Source organism: Doryrhamphus excisus, linkage group LG4, assembly GCF_037039965.1.
Source record: "Doryrhamphus excisus strain RoL-2023G ecotype Guam linkage group LG4, RoL_Dexc_Guam_v1.1, whole genome shotgun sequence".
In the NCBI taxonomy this organism is placed as follows: Eukaryota; Metazoa; Chordata; class Actinopteri; order Syngnathiformes; family Syngnathidae; genus Doryrhamphus; species Doryrhamphus excisus.
In genome coordinates this window covers 19,954,237-19,971,148 of record NC_136360.1, presented here as the reverse complement: position 1 = coordinate 19,971,148, position 16,912 = coordinate 19,954,237, and the positions used below count along the sequence as shown (strand labels likewise).

Here is a 16,912-nt window from a genome sequence, read left to right as displayed (position 1 = left end):
TGATGGGCTAAATAACCCAAAAAGTGCAGTTCCCCTTTAAATGGCGACACAGTCATTCCTCGCCATTTTGCACTTTGAATTTCACGGCTTTTCAAAAATATATTAATAAATCATGCTGTTTTGTGGTTGAATGTGGCCTATTATTTGTTTGCATATTTAAGCCAATTTTTTGCCTAAACAAAGTATATTCAAGCACTAAAAAAAGACTCGATTAAGCAAAATACAAATTATAAGGCGTTCATTAGATGCATTCAAACATGTTGTGATGATATGTAGTATTCTTCATTGGTCACTATGTGTCAGTAATGTTGCTGTAAATGTTGATGAGACACACAAGCACCAGATTTGGTCGGAACAACAGTATTTTTATGGCAGCAACAATAAGCCCCGGCAGGGGCTACAATTCCCGTCGTAACCCACGCCAAGCTGAAACTCAACCCCTGATGTCACTTCCTGTCCGGCCCCCACTCAGCTCCCCAAGAGAACACATCTACAGGGCCACACACAAGAACCGTCTTATTAAATCTACCATGTGGGGTAATAAGAGCGTAAAAGGTGACTATAGGGGTGTTAATTGATATCGCTGTATTTAGAAGGTGGTCTCTTTGCTCTACTTTGCTCACTACCAAAACTACCAATTTTGTAAATAAGAAACCCTACTTTGTGGAAAACGTATGAGGTCTGGAACCAATTAACTGTGATAAACAGGGATTACTGCACTTCATTTTATTTGTTAAACGTCAGTTTCAATTAAGTGCTTGCAAATTGTAGATGTTACATGTTGACACGGTTCCCACTGTGATTTAAGCATGTCAGCCTCACATTCACCAAATGCTGGAGTGTGTGGAGTTAGCGTGTTTTCCCCCCACGTTCCAAAAACATGCATGTTATGATCATCGTAGAGTTCACATTGTCCATAGGTGTGAATGTGTGTTTGTGTGTGCCCTGGCATTGACCGGTGGCCAGTCCAGGGTGCACCCCAGCTGGGCTAGATTGCAGCTCATCCGTAGCCCGGATGACAAAAGACGAATGGATGGATGCCATTTGAACTGCAGCATAGAGCATATTGCTTCTAGTCATGCCATCTGTAGTAAATCCATCTTTGCTTTGCTGAGTCATGCTGTGCTCCAATGTCACGTGACCGTTCATCTTTTCATCTCCATGGTCACTTGCAACATTACGTAATTTCACAACAACAGTTGGGAGGACAAAAAGTGCAGTGCAGTATTGCTTGTGATAATTGTTATGAGTGCTTGCTAGTTTATGAAAGTAGTTTGTGCTAACTGGCGACGGCGGGGGACAGGGTGCTGGTGTTCACTTTTAACAAGTTTCTACAGCACTTTATTTACTTCCTAGGAGGACAAGTACAAAAAAGAGCAACAAAAAAGAGAAGAATTTCGTCTTCCGGAAAACTTACCTCCTGTTGTTGCTGTTGCTGCTAAGCTCACTAGTCAGCAAGCTCCCTAAAAAGCCCAAAGAGACTTCTATTATGCCGCCTTCGTTTAACGGCCCTCTTGCCTCTGTAAGTCTTTCGCACGTTGAAACATGAACAATTATATCGTGATAATATAGCGGACAATGAAGTTAAAGCTTAGAACACGAACAGAAGAGACGAGAAGTCCAATAGCGCCGAGCGCCATGCTAGTAATTGTGTTCTGTTCTGTTCTGCTGGAGACACACAAGAGGGGAGAGGGAGGAGGGAGATGTGTGGCGTTCATAGTCACTGGGAATCGAAAGCTATCGTGTGTAAGTAAGCAAAAACACAAATAGCTGTACAACGTGTTCTCGAAGAAAAATCTTGTGGGTACAAATCGCAACTTTTAACTTTGTTTCACTACATCTTGTGTATTGTTTTTCTTTTAAATATATAGTGTATTTGGGCCATTTCCGAGGTACATATGAAGTGCACATCTAAGCTTTGTTCGTAGGGCGTGAACTTACATCACGTGACCGTGTGTCAGACGAGAGACACAGTTTGCCTTTTACCCTATTGGGATGAACTTTGACAAAGGAAGCAGCAATTAAAATATATGCACCACACTTTAATTGTGGAGTATTGGATTATTGGCATATGTTCTCAGTTTAAAAAATCTGTTAACATTTTTAGAGGTTTCTAGACATAAACTAACACCCCTATATTCACCTTGCACTCATATTACCCAATATAGTCGAAATACTACATTACATACAAAACATAGACATAGATATGACTTGTACTTGTGTGTGGTGCCATAAATGTGTTCCCTGTGAGAGGAGACTGAGCTGTGGGTTATGGCCGCAAATGTAGCCAGGATTAGGGATTATCGTGAGGTCATTTAAAGCTGCAATAAAAACCTGTTTTTCGGGCAATCATGTCTGGTGCTTGTGTGTCCCACCCTACATTACTTGAGACCCGATGACCAGCAGTACCTCAATGTAAAGCATTGACTGTCAAAGGCAACCATCTGCTTCCTTTTACCGCCGACCCTCATTTCAAGGTGTGTATAATATTAATCAAACAATAATATTAATGAAATATTAATGAATTGCATTATATGTGTAATATGAATAAAATACCTCAAAGGACCCCTGGAACCTTGGATTTATTATTGCAAGTAAACAGAGATCTGATCTGTGACCTGATGAGGACAGGTAGTATAGAAAATGGAGGGATGTTAATCGTCATACACCCCACATGTTAATGCAAAAAGCGCAATCTTTAAATAAATATTACCGCTGTAAATTATGATTAATAGTTGAAAATAGTTATTGTTGCATAACCACAAACATGAACAAATACTCATTGCCCTCTAGTGGCCAAAGCAGGCGTCACATTGCAGTCACGTGACAGGAATAAAACCACGCCCCCTGGCTTGCTGGCATAATGACGCATTGACTTGTACGGAGAGCCCATCCTCGGTGTTGAAGATGGCTCCCTTCCCGGACGAGGTGGACGTTTTCACCGGGCCGCACTGGCGGATGAAGCAGCTGGTGGGCTTGTACTCAGAAAAGGTGACAATTTCTTGATTGACGTCCGTCCTAACTTTTTGATTTTGGGAGGACAGAAAACGTCGGCTCGAGCGACGAGGCTATCAAGCACAGCATGCTATAGTTAGCTGACTTGTGTCAACACTGCGTTGCCCCTCCGCTAGATCAGTCGGTTTTCTTTACGAGTATGAACGTTGCATTTCATTGTAATTAGAAGTTTTCAATGAATTTAATGACTATATTCTATTTGGCGAGCTAAAAAATGTCAAACCCCAGCAAGGAGGCGTGCTAGCATGATTACTAGCTAGCTAGTTATGCAACAGGCTTTGATGAATAACGTTTTTGTCGTTTCCATTTGTCAAACTCATCGTTTGCTATTCTTCTGACGTGAATGCCACTTAAGTTACCAGGTCCGTGGTTAGCTAATGTTGCCTGACTAGTGCGCCGTACTGCAACTTGTTTGTTTGCGTAGACACTCGTACGTCATTTCCTGTAACGTATTCCGTTGAATATGACTTGACGCTGCCAATTGAGTGTATCTAGTTGAGTTATATTTTGTCTGCCTCAAGCCACAGTGAAGTGGAATACTACATTCCGGCTGACTGACATTGTTATTACTTTATTACAACATTAAGTAAAAACGTGTCTCTTTTTCATTTACAGCTGTCCAAGACTAACTTCTCCAACAACAACGATTTCCGCTCCTTCCTCAAGTCGCTGTTGGCCACCTTCAAGGAGTTCAAGATGCACGAGCAGATTGAGAATGAGTGCATCATTGGCTTGCTGCAGCAACGCTGCTGCACCGTCAACAACGTGCACTCGGACAACAAGCTGTCGGAGATGTTGCTCCTTTTTGAGAAGGGCCTGCACAACGTCAAGGTGCCATATTTTTGTTTTCCGAAAGCGTGTTTTTGTTGTTTAAACGTGTGGGAATGCCTGTGCTTTGTTGGGTTGAGCGCAGATGTTGTTCTTGAAAGCTGTGCACGTTGAAGTATGTTTTGAAAAGATCTATCGGTGCTGTATGAAGATGGTTCCCCTCCATAAAACAATGGTCTTGTTAAATTATATTTTTACAATGCGTTCCGGTGTAAATAGTATGGGGAGCAGCCGTTTTTTGTGTCCATGGTGTGAGTGAATTTGAAGGCTCTTGCACTTTTTGCAAGCAAATGCCAGCAATACGTACACTCATAAAAATGTTTAATAAAATTGCTTCTCCCCCTCCAATTCGTCCTGCTATTTCGCCACGACTTCGGCTCAACATTTGCAATAAGAGTGAGTGTCATAATTATTAGATTCAGCGCCCGAACCCTCCCCTTCACTCTTCAGCTGCCATCTTTCATTTGCCAACGTTTCACTTCTGCATCAAATGTCACCACTTGAGGAGAAATGGTGAAGCAAAAAGAAATGATCTCCACAATATAAAAATCTGTGGTACTGTATGCTGTACATGTGACCTGTATTATCGATCCGGGGCTGTCTTTGATAAGGGCTTGAATAGTAATAGTCAAACTTGATCTGTTAAGAGTTTGTGCATAGTCGTCTATAGTCGAATGGAAAACAATTCGTTCCAGTCGGGACACTTCATATTCAACAAGGATGAAGTTGCAAGTTGCCGCTGCATTCAGGGACACTGTTAAATTCTATCAAACATACGTACACATGCAGCCCAAAGTCAGTGATATTTACAAAACCATTCACTTGTTGCTCATCCAACAATAAGTTGTACTTCTAACAGACATCAATGTTAAAGAAAGCTTTGACAGATACTTTTTTCTCATGATTGCTATGAAAGCAATATGCAGACTTAAACCACAGCAATCCTGAGTGGACAAACAAGCGAGGCTTAAATTAAGTCTATTCAAATGAAATGAAATGGATTGGATGCCAACAGAGTGGAATAAAAGATATGTAGGATGATAACTTACCTGCATATCAGTCAAACTTTATCCTGATGTCGCCATGCAAAATACACATTTTAGGCTAGCTCATTAGCATTGTCCGCTACTCGGCTGTAAAGTCATGTCTGGGTGAGAATGATGCCGTTGCAGTCCCAAAGTCTCTTACTGTGGGTGTTGTGGAGTGCTAACTCAGACCGCACATTAGCGAGGAAAATGCTCGGTTAGGAGCGTCTGTGCGGTGTTAGCGTCTGCTTAGCTTGCTCCCTTCCGCGCCTTCCTCGATGCCGCTTGGCAAGCACTTCCACCTGGCTGGGTGCCGTGTGTCGACCCAGTACTGTGGAGCTCCTGGAGACGCTTTGAACGTATTGGCGCTGCGAAATCCAACATCTATAAGCTCCTACGCCATGTAAGATGTTAAAGCAGATCCAACATGAGCAGCACATTATGTGAGGGAAAGGTATTTTTCGTATGACGATGGATGAGTTGCGGATGGTAAAAGTGCTTGAATATTTCCAAGTTGATGATGATGGTATGGCTGAGAAGATGGATAAATGTCATTTAGAAAGTGAAAGTATGAATAAATGAATGTTTCTTCTTAGAGCGAATACGAGCAGCTCAACTATGCCCAGCAGCTGAAGGAGCGACTGGAAGCTTTCACTCAGGACTTCCTGCCGCACATGAAGGAGGAAGAGGAGGTAGAAGATGCATGGAGTGCAGCTATTGTGCGTTTGTGATACGTAAGGAGGTGTCTTGCAGGTGTTTCAGCCTATGCTCATGCAGTACTTCACCTACGAGGAGCTGAAGGCCATCAAGAAGCAAGTGATGGCGCAGCACTGCAGCCAGCAGCGCTCGCAGCGTGCAGCAGACCTGCTGAAGGGCTTCAGCCTGTGGAGCCACGCCGAGGAGCTGCAGAAGGCCTTCAAATACGCTGACCACGAGAAGAGCGACTACGGTGAGCATCTCCCCCAAAGGGCCACGGTGTCACATCCACATCCCGATGCTTATCCCGCCCCCCCCAACATCCATGTTTGCCTCGTATGTGATTGAAGCGGAGGAGCGGGACAGGCCGTGTTCAGCCCACATCTCCCAGCTCCCCGCTGAGGTTCTGCTGAGGATCTTGCAGTGTTTGAGCCCAGCAGATCTTTGCCGCTGCAGCCAAGTGTGCGTGTCCTGGTGGGAGCTGGCCAAGACCGGGTCCCTGTGGAGGCACCTGTACCCGGTCCGCTGGGCCAGAGGTAAAGAACCCAAACAGTCAGCAGAGCGTGCAGAACAGAGACTGAGAGCAGCCGCTTTGTGTAGGCCACTTCTACAGCGGCCCCCCCGGAGATCTGGACCAGGAGCTGGATGATGGCTGGGTGAAGACTTGGGAGAAGGAGGTGCGGGCGTACTGGGACTGGGACGAGGACGCCGACGTGGACGAGTCCGGTGAGCCCGACGAATAAGCGCACTTTTAGCCTTGACCAGTACAAACATCTCCACCGTTCACGTCAGACGAGTCCCACCACGCCAACGACGACTTGGCCATCGGCGCCGCCCGACGTGAGAAGAAACTCCTCAATGGACTCATCCGGAACCTTCTCCCGGCCGTGGGCCCCTCCGTCAAGTCTGTGGTCCTGGCGTACGGATCCACGGTCTCCAGTAAAATGGTGACATGCACGCACGCGTCACTTTATCACGCACGGGGCTTCTTCATCCTCCTCTTCCTCCTCAGGTCCGCCACATCCTCAGCCTGTGTCCCAACGTCACGCACCTGGACCTCACACACACTCATGTTACTGACTGCACCTTTCACAGGTACTCTTGTATACTACTATGTACTGCACAGTCCTCTGCTGCTCTACTACTCCTCATACATACTATTCACTACTACAGTATGTACTCGTCTACTACTATTATACAATACATGTTCCTCTACTACTACTCAGTACGCCTGCATACATACTATTCACTGCTTCACTACTACAGTATGTACTCGTCTACTACTCTTATATGATACATATTCCTCTACTACTCCTCAGTACTCCTGCATACATACTATTCACTACTTTACTACTATTATACAATACATATTCCTCTATTACTACTACTGAATACTCCTCAATACCGCTCCACTACTACTATATACTACATACTTTTATATACTACTACTTTTCTACAACCCCCATATACTATGCATTCCTCCATGCTTGTGTACTACTCCTATTTACTTCTCTGCTATACCATATACTACATAGTCCTCTTAATACTTTTTTCCTACTGTTTGCTCCTCTGGTACGCCTCTACTACTCTTACTGTGTATACAACATACTTCACTACTAATCCTATATACTCCTCTATATTCCGCAATTACTCCTGTGTACTGCAAACTTCTCTACTACTTCCATATAAATGCACCGATGAACCTGTGAGGAATAAATAATAGCAGCCATAACCTGATGGATGGCTGAACCATAAACCCGTGACCAGAGACAGGAAGTGCAAGACAGGAAGTGCTATATGCTGCTGTTCCAATAAATGCCTGAATACGGCCATCCTGACGTGTAATTATTCAGCCGCCATTACAATATCATTGGCAACGTCAACATGTGACACAGACTGCTCTGTCCCCGCCCCCGACTGCTGAACACCTGTCACTCATTGGCTGATCAGGGCCTACACTACGGTCTCACCAAGAAACGCAGCTTTCTGATTGGATGTTTTCATTGTTCTTCAATACTAATAGTCTTTGTATTTGCTAGTATTTGTTCCAATTCATTATTCGTAAAAAAAAAAAAGGAATTATTTGTGCTGTTCTGAATACCGCATTCTGGTTCGGCTCCACCCCTATTACATAATATTCTCATACTCTACCACTTCCACCATAGATGACATGCTGCTGTACTATTCCTGTATACTAGTGTGTACTACGTAGTAGAGTGATGTATGTAGGTAGGTGCTGTGTATCGGGGACACAATAGGCAGTGTGGGCTAGGGCTGGGCCATATATGGATATACCAGTGGCCTTTTTAGTGTTGACTAGTGTGCATGTGTGTTGACTTTTGTGGTCCTCCAGCAGCTGGTCACGGTTGGGGGCGTGTTCTTCACTGGAGCATCTGGACCTTTCAGGCTGCGACAAAATCAGTGACGGAACCCTGAAGATGCTCTCGCTGGGACTGGGCAACCGCTCAGACCGTCGTGGCACGGCGCCCCCCGTGGCACCCCCCGTGGCGCCGGTGGAGGACGTGACTGACGTCGCCGTGGAGTTCCACCTGTGCAGGCGCCGGGCCGTCATCTTTAAGCCGGGATGTGGCCGCTGGGATTCGGGCGTCACTCCCACACATGTGTGGGTCCTGGACCCCTCCAAGCCCGCTGACATTGAGGACTCGGCGGAGTGGACCCGGCGAGTTCAGGAGGTGGAACACTCGCTAGAGACTCAGCTGGGGGCAAGCCTGTGCTGTTGTAGGAGGAGTAGGAGGCGGGGCCACAGGACAGGCCCTACCAACGCCTCCTTTTGGCACCCGGCCGTGTCAGGGGACAACCTATGTGGGCACTCCACCTGCTGCAGTGCAGACACGCCCCTCAGGACTAACAATGGACTAACTGGACTTGAAAGTCCCTGGACTGGAGGCGGGACTACACAGTCGGGACGCACGCTCAGGTTTCTCAGCCTGTCAGGATGCCACCAGGTCACAGACTTGGGACTCAGGTAAACTCTTCTTCTTCATCTTCTCCTCATCCTCATCTTCCTCCCGTGACACAAACACGCTTTTCAGGGCGCTGGCTCAGCGAGGAGGACTTCCTGTCCTGGAGCACCTCAACCTGTCCGGCTGCCTGTTCATCACGGAGGCGGGGCTGCACGAGCTGGTAATGGCGTGCCCCGCCCTCAACGACGAGCACTTCTACTACTGCGACAACATCAACGGTAAAACACGACATCCCACCGGATGAAACCGGAAGGTTGGCAGTTCGATTCTCGCTCCCTCTACCCCGTCGCTGTTGTTGTGCCCGGGCGAGACGCCTCACCCGACCTCCAGTGCCACCCACACTGGCGTACAAATGGGAATGAATGGTGGTGGTGGTGGTGTGAATTTTTGTAAAAGAGAAATTGCTTTTATTTTTTTTTTTATATCAAAGCTCTTATTTATTTTTTTCTTGGATTGCAGGTCCTCACGCAGATACGGCCAGTGGCTGCCAGAACCTGCAGTGTGGCTTCAGGGCTTGCTGTCGCTCTGGAGAGTGATGTTGACGCCGACGACCCCGACCCCCCCACATAGATGCACTTTATCCTGTTGGCTGTACTTGGTGTAACTTCCATTCATGTTTGTGAAAGCGTAATGTGAAGGTTTTTTTGTGTTGTGGCAAAACCTCCAGAGACGTTCACGTCTAGCATTTAGTTTCTGTTAGTCTGCATCAAGTTGGTTAGAGGAGGACGCTAGCTAACACCTTGTGCGCTTCGTGTTTTTCCCTATGCACTCCAAAACCACAACACTCATCAATTGTTCTTTTTAATGGCTGACAGTCAAATGTGTCAGAGCGCCCACTTGGGTTTGTGTTGGGGAAAAAAAACACAACAAATAAAAAGTACGTCACAGACAAAGTTCCTTCTTGCTGAGTCATGGCCGTACGAGCGAGGCCAAGTAGACCCAGACGGACAGAACGTTATTGGGGTAAGGGTGCACATACACAGCCAAGGCGAACTCCACGTTGGATGAGTGGTTGGTGTGGACGCCTGTGCTGTGCACTGCCTCCACGATGGGGCCCATCTCTGAGAAAGGCATATGCAGTGGGAATCCTGAAATCTGGACAGACACGTGAGGACAGTCAGGGATTGTCTTGCTGAAGACACTTGTTACCGTGGTGACGGGCTTACCCTGTTGTCTCCCAACAGGCTGTGCAGCTCGTGGCGGTGCCCCTCGCCCACGTCACGCCCACCGCCCAGCTCCAGCTTGGGAAGGAACTGTTTGAGTGCGGTGGTACAGTAGCGGTTCCAACGGGTGGGCCGATGGGGGCGCCACGCCATGATCTTGTCCCTTAGCGTCTTCTCAATCCTGCGTGGACACCAGAGGGGTGTTGACAAGAATCTGTCTCAACTTGCGTGGTCAAGACCAAAGTCATGCAAAGAAAATAATGAAATCAACAGAATCTCATGTCTAGGTGAAGAAATGTTTAATAATAGCATTCTGTCTTCAAGCTAAATTTATAATAACCAAAAGTCAGATGTTCCTGCAGAGACAAAAGTTAACTACTGGGTATATTTATTTTTTTTTAAATGTAAACAAGGGCTGCACGACGGTCGAGTGGTTAGCGCACAGACCTCACAGCTAGGAGATTAGGGCTCAATTCCACCCTCGGCCATCTCTGTGTGGAGTTTGCAACCCGTGCATGCGTGGGTTTTCTCCGGGTACTCCGGTTTCCTCCCACATTCCAAAAACATGCTAGGTTAATTGGCGACTCCAAATTGTCCATAGGTATGAATATGAGTGTGAATGGTTGTTTGTCTATATGTGCCCTGTGATTGGCTGGCCCTGCCTCTCAGCCGAAGACAGCTGGGATGGGCTCCAGCACCCCCAGTGCAAAAGATATTTTGATTCCACTAATTTACAAAGTGAATACATTTTTAATAACATCCACCAAAATGCAAGCCAAGCACCATAATTCCCAACATCATAAATATTAGTCCTACATTTTACCCCTGGAAGGGTTTAAATGTCTTAAAATGTGTTAGCATACCTTGCATAATAGCACTAAACATCTGGTAACTCTGCAATCAGCAAAAAGCCAAAAGAAGAAGCTATATAAGTGGTAACCTCTGAAAATACTAGAATGTTAGCATGCTAACACCTAGCATGAAAGTACTAAGTGTCATAAAAATTGCATAAAATACTAGTATGCTCATTTTTGCATCCTAAGAATGGTAGCATAATAGTGTCTACATATGAAAATAGCTTCAAATGTTATTCTACTCATGTTAGCATACTAACACATAGCGTATTACTAAGTGTTATGTGTCTACCCATGACAACGGCTAAAGATGTGACTATTAGCATGCTAGCAATGTTAACGTAGGCATGATAGTGGTAAGTGCTTATTTATGTGTCTAGCCATGAAAATAGCAAAAAATGTTACTATGCTAATGTTAAAATACCAGCAATGCCAACATTGCACACTAACACGATAACACAATGTACCGGGAAGGCTGAATGTCTCGAACAAGTGTTCTGACTATTTTTGGGGGGAATTGCATGCACAACTGTCAAAAATGTCGCTATCGCAATATTAAAGAATCCTTTAAAAAAAAAAATCATGGAGCCAGATGGTGATGGCACATCACGCCCAAAATGTAATCAGTTCTTCCATATCCCATTTCCGACAATTCTTGAAGATTTCATTCAAAACCATATTTTGAACACAAACCAACAAACAGATAAAATGCCGACAAAAACATAACTTCCGTGCTGCGCTGGACGGATGTTAATTATTCACTTTTTAATGCTGACCAATGTGTGCTTTTGGATATTTATTCTGTATTTATTGCAATCGCCAATAAATAGCAGATGCAATAGAGGAACGTAATCATGAAAGAGACGCGATTGTTGAGTCCATCTAAAACAAAAATGTTGATGTGGTAAAAGAGATGCTTGGAGGCAACACAAGTGGTTTAACAGCAGAGGCACACAAAAGTCAAGTCCAGGACATTCAAAGACTATTCCAGTTTTTTCCTCACCTGTCCTGAAGTTCCACTGCAGTTGCTTTATCAGAGCGCCTGTAGACCAGTTCCTCGGGCTGCACACACACACACACACACACACACACGTTAGACCATACCAGACCATTCCATCCAAGTCGATAAAACAACAGTAGCGTCACCTGCACACTGCAGATTCCGGGGTGGGGGAAAGAGCGTGTAAAAAAGGGCTTCCACCATTTGCTCCTGGTGACATCAAAGCTGATCCTCATGGGGGAGACGTGCTCTTGAATGTTGAACCACACCTAGTAAGTATATACCTACATAAGTATTCATATCTGTATATCATGGATTCATATTCATGTCGTGTCTGTACGTACGTTGTCGGCGTCGACCAGGCAGCCGACGGCCTGCAGGGGGCAGAAGATGTCATACTGGCCGTAGTACTGACCGCTGCTGGGGTTCCAGATCAGGTAGCGGCCTTGCTCCAGCGTCAACACATAGGCGGTGGGGCCCTGGGACACAAGGGGACACAAGGAGACAAAATGACGACACTCTTCTTGTGTTCTTAATAAGAACAACAACATGGACAGACACGACAAAGCCGCACATTCGGTGGAAATGTGTTTGCCCCCTTCCTGATTTCTTATTTTTTCACATATTTGTCACTTAAATGTTTCAGATCATCAACCAAATGTAAATATTAGTCAGTGACAACACAACTCAGCACAAAATTTTAAATTTAACTTTATTATTAAGAGAGAAAAAAATCCAAAGCTCCATGTCCCTGTGTGAAAAAGTGTTTGGGCCCCCCCCTTAGCAGCAACAACTGCAATCAAGCGTTTGTGATAACTTGCAATGAGTCGCTTACAGCGCTGTGGAGGACGTTTGGCCCATCATCTTTGCAGAATTGTTGTCATTCAGCCACATTGGAGGCTTTTCCAGCATGAAGCCTTTTTAAGGTCATGCCACAGCATCTCATTGGATTCAGGTCAGGACTTGGACTAGGCCGCTCCAAAGTCTTCATTTGGTTTTTCTTCAGCCATTCAGAGGTGGTCTTGCTGGGTGTTTTGGATCATTGTCCTGCTGCAGAAACCAAGTTCCGCAGAATTCATGCTTCCATTCATCACAGCAAGTCTTTCAGGTCCTGAAGCAGCAGACCATCGCACTAGCACCACCATATTTTACTGTTGCAACCATGTTCTTTTTCTTAAGCAGTGGTTTTGGTCTTGAATCTCTGCCTCGCAGGCTGTTTTTGCCCAGTGTCTTTCTTATGGTGGAGTCATGAACACTGACCTTAACTGAGGCAAGTGAGGCCTACCGTTCTTGAGATGTTGTTGTGGGGTCTTTTGTGACCTCTTAGATGAGTCATTTTGGTTGGCTGGCCACACCTGGGAAGGTTCACCACTGTCCCATGTTTGGCCATTTGTGGATAATGGCTCTCACTGTGGTGTGCTGGAGTCCCAAAGATTCAGAAATGGCTGAAAAGATTTTTTTCCCTCCCTAAATAATAAAATGTTTCATTTAAAAACTGCATTTGGTGTTCAGTTGTGTCCTCATTGACTAATATTTACGTTTGTTTGATGACCTGAAACATTTAAGTGTGACAAATGTGCAAAAACCAAAAAAAATCACTAATGACATATGAATGGTGAACCTAATGCGAGGTCACAGATCAAGTGAGTCAGGTAGGTGGAGTTTCTCAAATGACGTGGACATCACATTGACTGCTGGATCATACGTCTTAGGCGCCATATTGAATGTGGCAAGACTGAAGGAGAAAATACATAATTCATGTTGTGGTGGTCTAGTGGTTAGCGCGCAGACGTTCTCCCCGTGCATGCGTGGGTTTTCTCCGGGTACTCCGGTTTCCTCCCACAAAAACATGCTAGGTTAATTGGCGACTCCAAATTGTCCATAGGTATGAATGTGAGTGTGAATGGTTGTTTGTCTATATGTGCCCTGTGATTGGCTGGCGACCAGTCCAGGGTGTACCCCGCCTCTCGCCCGAAGACAGCTGGGATAGGCTCCAGCACCCCCCGCGACCCTCGTGAGGAAAAAGCGGTAGAAAATGAATGAATGAATGTTGTGCATGGAATTGTACCAACTGGTTTAGAGTCCAAACAAGAACTCATGGGATCACCTTTTACAGGTAAGGTTGAAAAAATACTTTTGATTGTATGTAGCCATGATAAGATCCTTTTCCACACAAAATGTGTTGGCTGTGTGGAGTCAGTGGTCATTGATCATTTTTTTTCTTTTATGCAAAAAGTAGCTTTGATCAGAGTCCGTTTTGGTTTGAGTCAGACCTTCTGGACTTTAACCAAGGCGCTACTGTATTTCTGTGGGAGCCTCCGTGTGCATGTGCGCTACGACACCCAACTGGAATGAATGCACTACTCGATTCACTTGAGTGACTCATAAAAAGACAAATCAGTAAAAGGAATGGAGTATCCCATCATTCATGCTGCTTTAGTGTAAATCAACTGTTGGGAATAAAATGAAAGGAAAAAGAGTAAAAACGTTGAGTGTTGAGTGAAACTAGCCATTAAAGCAGCAAATGAAAAGAAAAGGAATAATATTGAATGACCTCTGGTACGGCAGTGCCAATGATCAGCCATGCCTTCTTGCCCAGGTACAGGAAGTAGTTGCACAATAAGACGGCGTGCTCCTCCTCATCGCCCGCCAGCAACGTCAGGAATTGCTGAAAAATAATCAGCACTCATTTTAGGAATTTCATTTTAGCGTGCTGCCTTTGATGACTGCAGGCACTCTTTGCTAAATATATATTTATATATGCTAGACATATATTTGTATATATTTATATGCGCTAGACATATATTTATATATATTTATATGTGCTATATATATATATATATATATATGCTAGACATATATCTATATATGCTAGACATATTTATACATATTTATATGCGCTAGACATATATTTGTCTATATTTATACATGCTAGACATATATTTATACATGCTAGACATATATTTATACATATTTATATGCGCTAGATATATATTTATATGTGCTAGACATATATTTATATGCGCTAGACAAATATTTACAGTGCATCCGGAAAGTATTCACAGCGCTTCACTTTTTCCACATTTTGTCATGTTACAGCCTCATTCCAAACTGTATTAAATTAATCTCTTACCTCAAAATTCTACACAAAATACTCCATTATGACAATGTGAAAAAGGTTTTTTTTTGACTTTTTTTGAATTTATTAAAAATAGAAAACTAAGAAATCACATTTACATAAGTATTCACAGCCTTTGCCATGAAGCTCAAAATTGAGCTCAGGTGCATCTTTTTTCCACTGATCATCCTTGAGATCTTTCTACAGCTTAATTGGAGTCCACCTGCAGTAAATTCAGTTGATTGGACATGATTTGGAAATATAATAACTGTCTATATAAGGTCCCACAGTTGACTGTGCATGTCAGAGCACAAACACCAAGCATGAAGTCAAAAGAACTGTCTGTAGACCTGCGAGACAGGATTGTCTTGAGGCACAAATCTGGGGAAGGATACAGAAACATTTCTGCTGCTTTGAAGGTCCCAATGAGCACAGTGGCCTCCATTATTCGTAAATGGAAGACGTTTGGAACCACCAGGACTCTTCCTAGAGCTGGCCGGCCTTCTAAACTGAGCGATCGGGGAAGAAGGGCCTTAGTCAGGGAGGTGACCAAGGCCCCGATGGTCACTCTGTCAGAGCTCCAGCGTTCCTCTGTGGAGAGAGGAGAGCCTTCCAAAAGGACAACCATCTCTGCAGCAATCCACCAATCAGGCCTGTATGGTAGAGTGGCCAGACGAAAGCCACTCCTTAGTAAAAGGAACATGGCAGCCCGTCTGGAATTTGCCAAAAAACACCTGAATGACTCTCAGACCATGAGAAACAAAATTCTCTGGTCTGATGAGACAAAGATTGAACTCTTTGGTGTGAATGCCAGGCGCCATGTTTGGAGGAAACCAGGCACTGCTCATCACCAGGCCAATACCATCCCTACAGTGAAGCATGGTGGTGGCAGCATCATGCTGTGGGGATGTTTTTCAGCAGCAGGAACTGGCAGACTAGTCAGGATAGAAGGAAAATGAATGCAGCAATATATAGAGATATCCTGGATGAAAACCTGCTCCAGAGCGCTCTTGACCTCAGTAGACTGGTCATGTACCTTGACCATATAGACAGTAGACAATAGCACACAGCCAAGATCTCAAAAGATTGGCTTCAGAACCACTCCGTGAATGTCCTGGAGTGGCCCAGCCAGAGTCCAGACTTGAATCCGATGGAACATCTCTGGAGAGATCTGAAAATGGCTGTGCACAGACGTCTCCCATCCAACCTGATGGAGCTTGAGACTTATTGCAAAGAAGAATGGGCAAAACTGCCTAAAGATAGGTGTGCTAAACTTGTGGGATCATATTCAAAAAGACTTGAGGCTGTAATTGCTGCCAAAGGTGGATCAACAAAGTATTAAGCAAAGGCTGTGAATACTTATGTAAATGTGATTTTTTTGTTTTCTATTTTTAATAAATTCAAAACATGTAAAAAAAAAACTTTTTTCACATTGTCACAATGGAGTATTTTGTGTAGAATTTTGAGGTAAGAGATTCATTTAATACAGTTTGGAATGAGGCTGTAACATGACAAAATGTAGAAAAAGTGAAGCGCTGTGAATACTTTCCGGATGCACTGTACATGGGGTACCAGTACTTACATCACAGGTGCTCCACAGGTCACAAATACCCGCAAAGGAAACTCTGTCTGGCAGAGACGGGATCAGCGACACAAAACGGGTGATCTGAGCCTGCGTAAAAAGTCACATGTTCGCATCAATAAATGGAAACATATAGTCGTAAGAAGACACGTGTTGTTGCAACAACATAATATGAAGTCTTGTGTTCATGCACGATAATAAACAATAGGAGAATAAAAAGTAAATCCGACAAAAAAAAAGAAAATAAAATCTGAAATATTGCACTTAACAAAGTGTATTGTTGTATAAAAATAAAAATGTAAAAATTCCCATGTTAAGACAAAAATCCAATCCGTATATAAATAAAATTAAAAAGTCATGTGTTTATTAATAAAAATATGGCAAATACAAAGTCACATTTATGTTTCCAAATACGTGTTCACCTATAAAAATAGTTAAATAAGTTGCGTCTTAATGAATAAAAAATATATTATCATAAAAAGTCCTGTGTTAGTGCATAAAAGCAATACAATTAAAATATATGTTAATGCAAGAAGCGGGCCTTAATGAATAGAAATAAAACATCCCATCATGTGCATAAGAACAAAAGGTCAGGTGTTCAAGTACAAAATGATTAGCAGTGCAAAGTCAGCAGGCTACCTTGTCCT

The 16,912-nt window shown here is 44.1% G+C and overlaps 3 protein-coding genes across 8 annotated transcripts in view; 1 reads left to right on the top strand and 2 right to left on the bottom strand.

Moving 5' to 3' along the window:
* Positions 1–1,682, bottom strand: part of sh3rf1 (SH3 domain containing ring finger 1) — a 46,483-nt gene extending 44,801 nt beyond the window's left edge. Inside the window, exon 1 of the mRNA XM_078790348.1 lies at positions 1,418–1,682. The gene's annotated coding sequence lies outside the window, so the exon portion shown is untranslated. The remainder of the gene's footprint in view (positions 1–1,417) is intronic.
* A 1,167-nt stretch (positions 1,683–2,849) lies between these two features.
* On the top strand, positions 2,850–9,441 carry fbxl5 (F-box and leucine-rich repeat protein 5). Of its 2 annotated transcripts, none has more exons than XM_058074422.2 (11): positions 2,850–2,991; positions 3,631–3,846; positions 5,465–5,560; positions 5,622–5,817; positions 5,915–6,100; positions 6,165–6,290; positions 6,357–6,511; positions 6,577–6,659; positions 7,921–8,550; positions 8,618–8,766; positions 9,008–9,441. In XM_058074422.2, the coding sequence occupies exons 1-11, from the start codon at positions 2,908–2,910 to the stop codon at positions 9,082–9,084; spliced, it is 1,998 nt and encodes a 665-aa protein (XP_057930405.2). In that variant the 5' UTR covers positions 2,850–2,907; the 3' UTR covers positions 9,085–9,441. The 2 variants fall into 2 exon arrangements, with proteins under 2 accessions (XP_057930405.2, XP_057930404.2); XM_058074421.2 differs by having other exon boundaries at positions 7,918–8,550.
* cc2d2a (coiled-coil and C2 domain containing 2A) overlaps positions 9,337–16,912 on the bottom strand; it is a 27,396-nt gene continuing 19,820 nt past the window's right edge. For all 5 annotated transcript variants that reach the window (XM_058074411.2, XM_058074412.2, XM_058074413.2 and 2 more), the window contains 7 exons: positions 16,266–16,355; positions 14,120–14,233; positions 11,910–12,044; positions 11,712–11,834; positions 11,569–11,627; positions 9,715–9,892; positions 9,337–9,643 (listed from right to left, as the gene is read on the bottom strand). In XM_058074411.2, the coding sequence (XP_057930394.2) occupies positions 9,458–9,643; positions 9,715–9,892; positions 11,569–11,627; positions 11,712–11,834; positions 11,910–12,044; positions 14,120–14,233; positions 16,266–16,355 (885 nt within the window). In that variant the 3' untranslated portion in view covers positions 9,337–9,457. The remainder of the gene's footprint in view (positions 9,644–9,714; positions 9,893–11,568; positions 11,628–11,711; positions 11,835–11,909; positions 12,045–14,119; positions 14,234–16,265; positions 16,356–16,912) is intronic.

Coding starts and splice junctions, on each gene's coding strand:
- fbxl5 (XM_058074421.2), top strand. CDS start 2,908: ATGGCTCCCTTCCCGGACGAGGTGGACGTTTTCACCGGGCCGCACTGG. Junction 6,291..6,356: donor CGCCGACGTGGACGAGTCCG/GTGAGCCCGACG, acceptor CGTTCACGTCAG/ACGAGTCCCACCACGCCAAC. Junction 6,512..6,576: donor CCACGGTCTCCAGTAAAATG/GTGACATGCACG, acceptor CTTCCTCCTCAG/GTCCGCCACATCCTCAGCCT.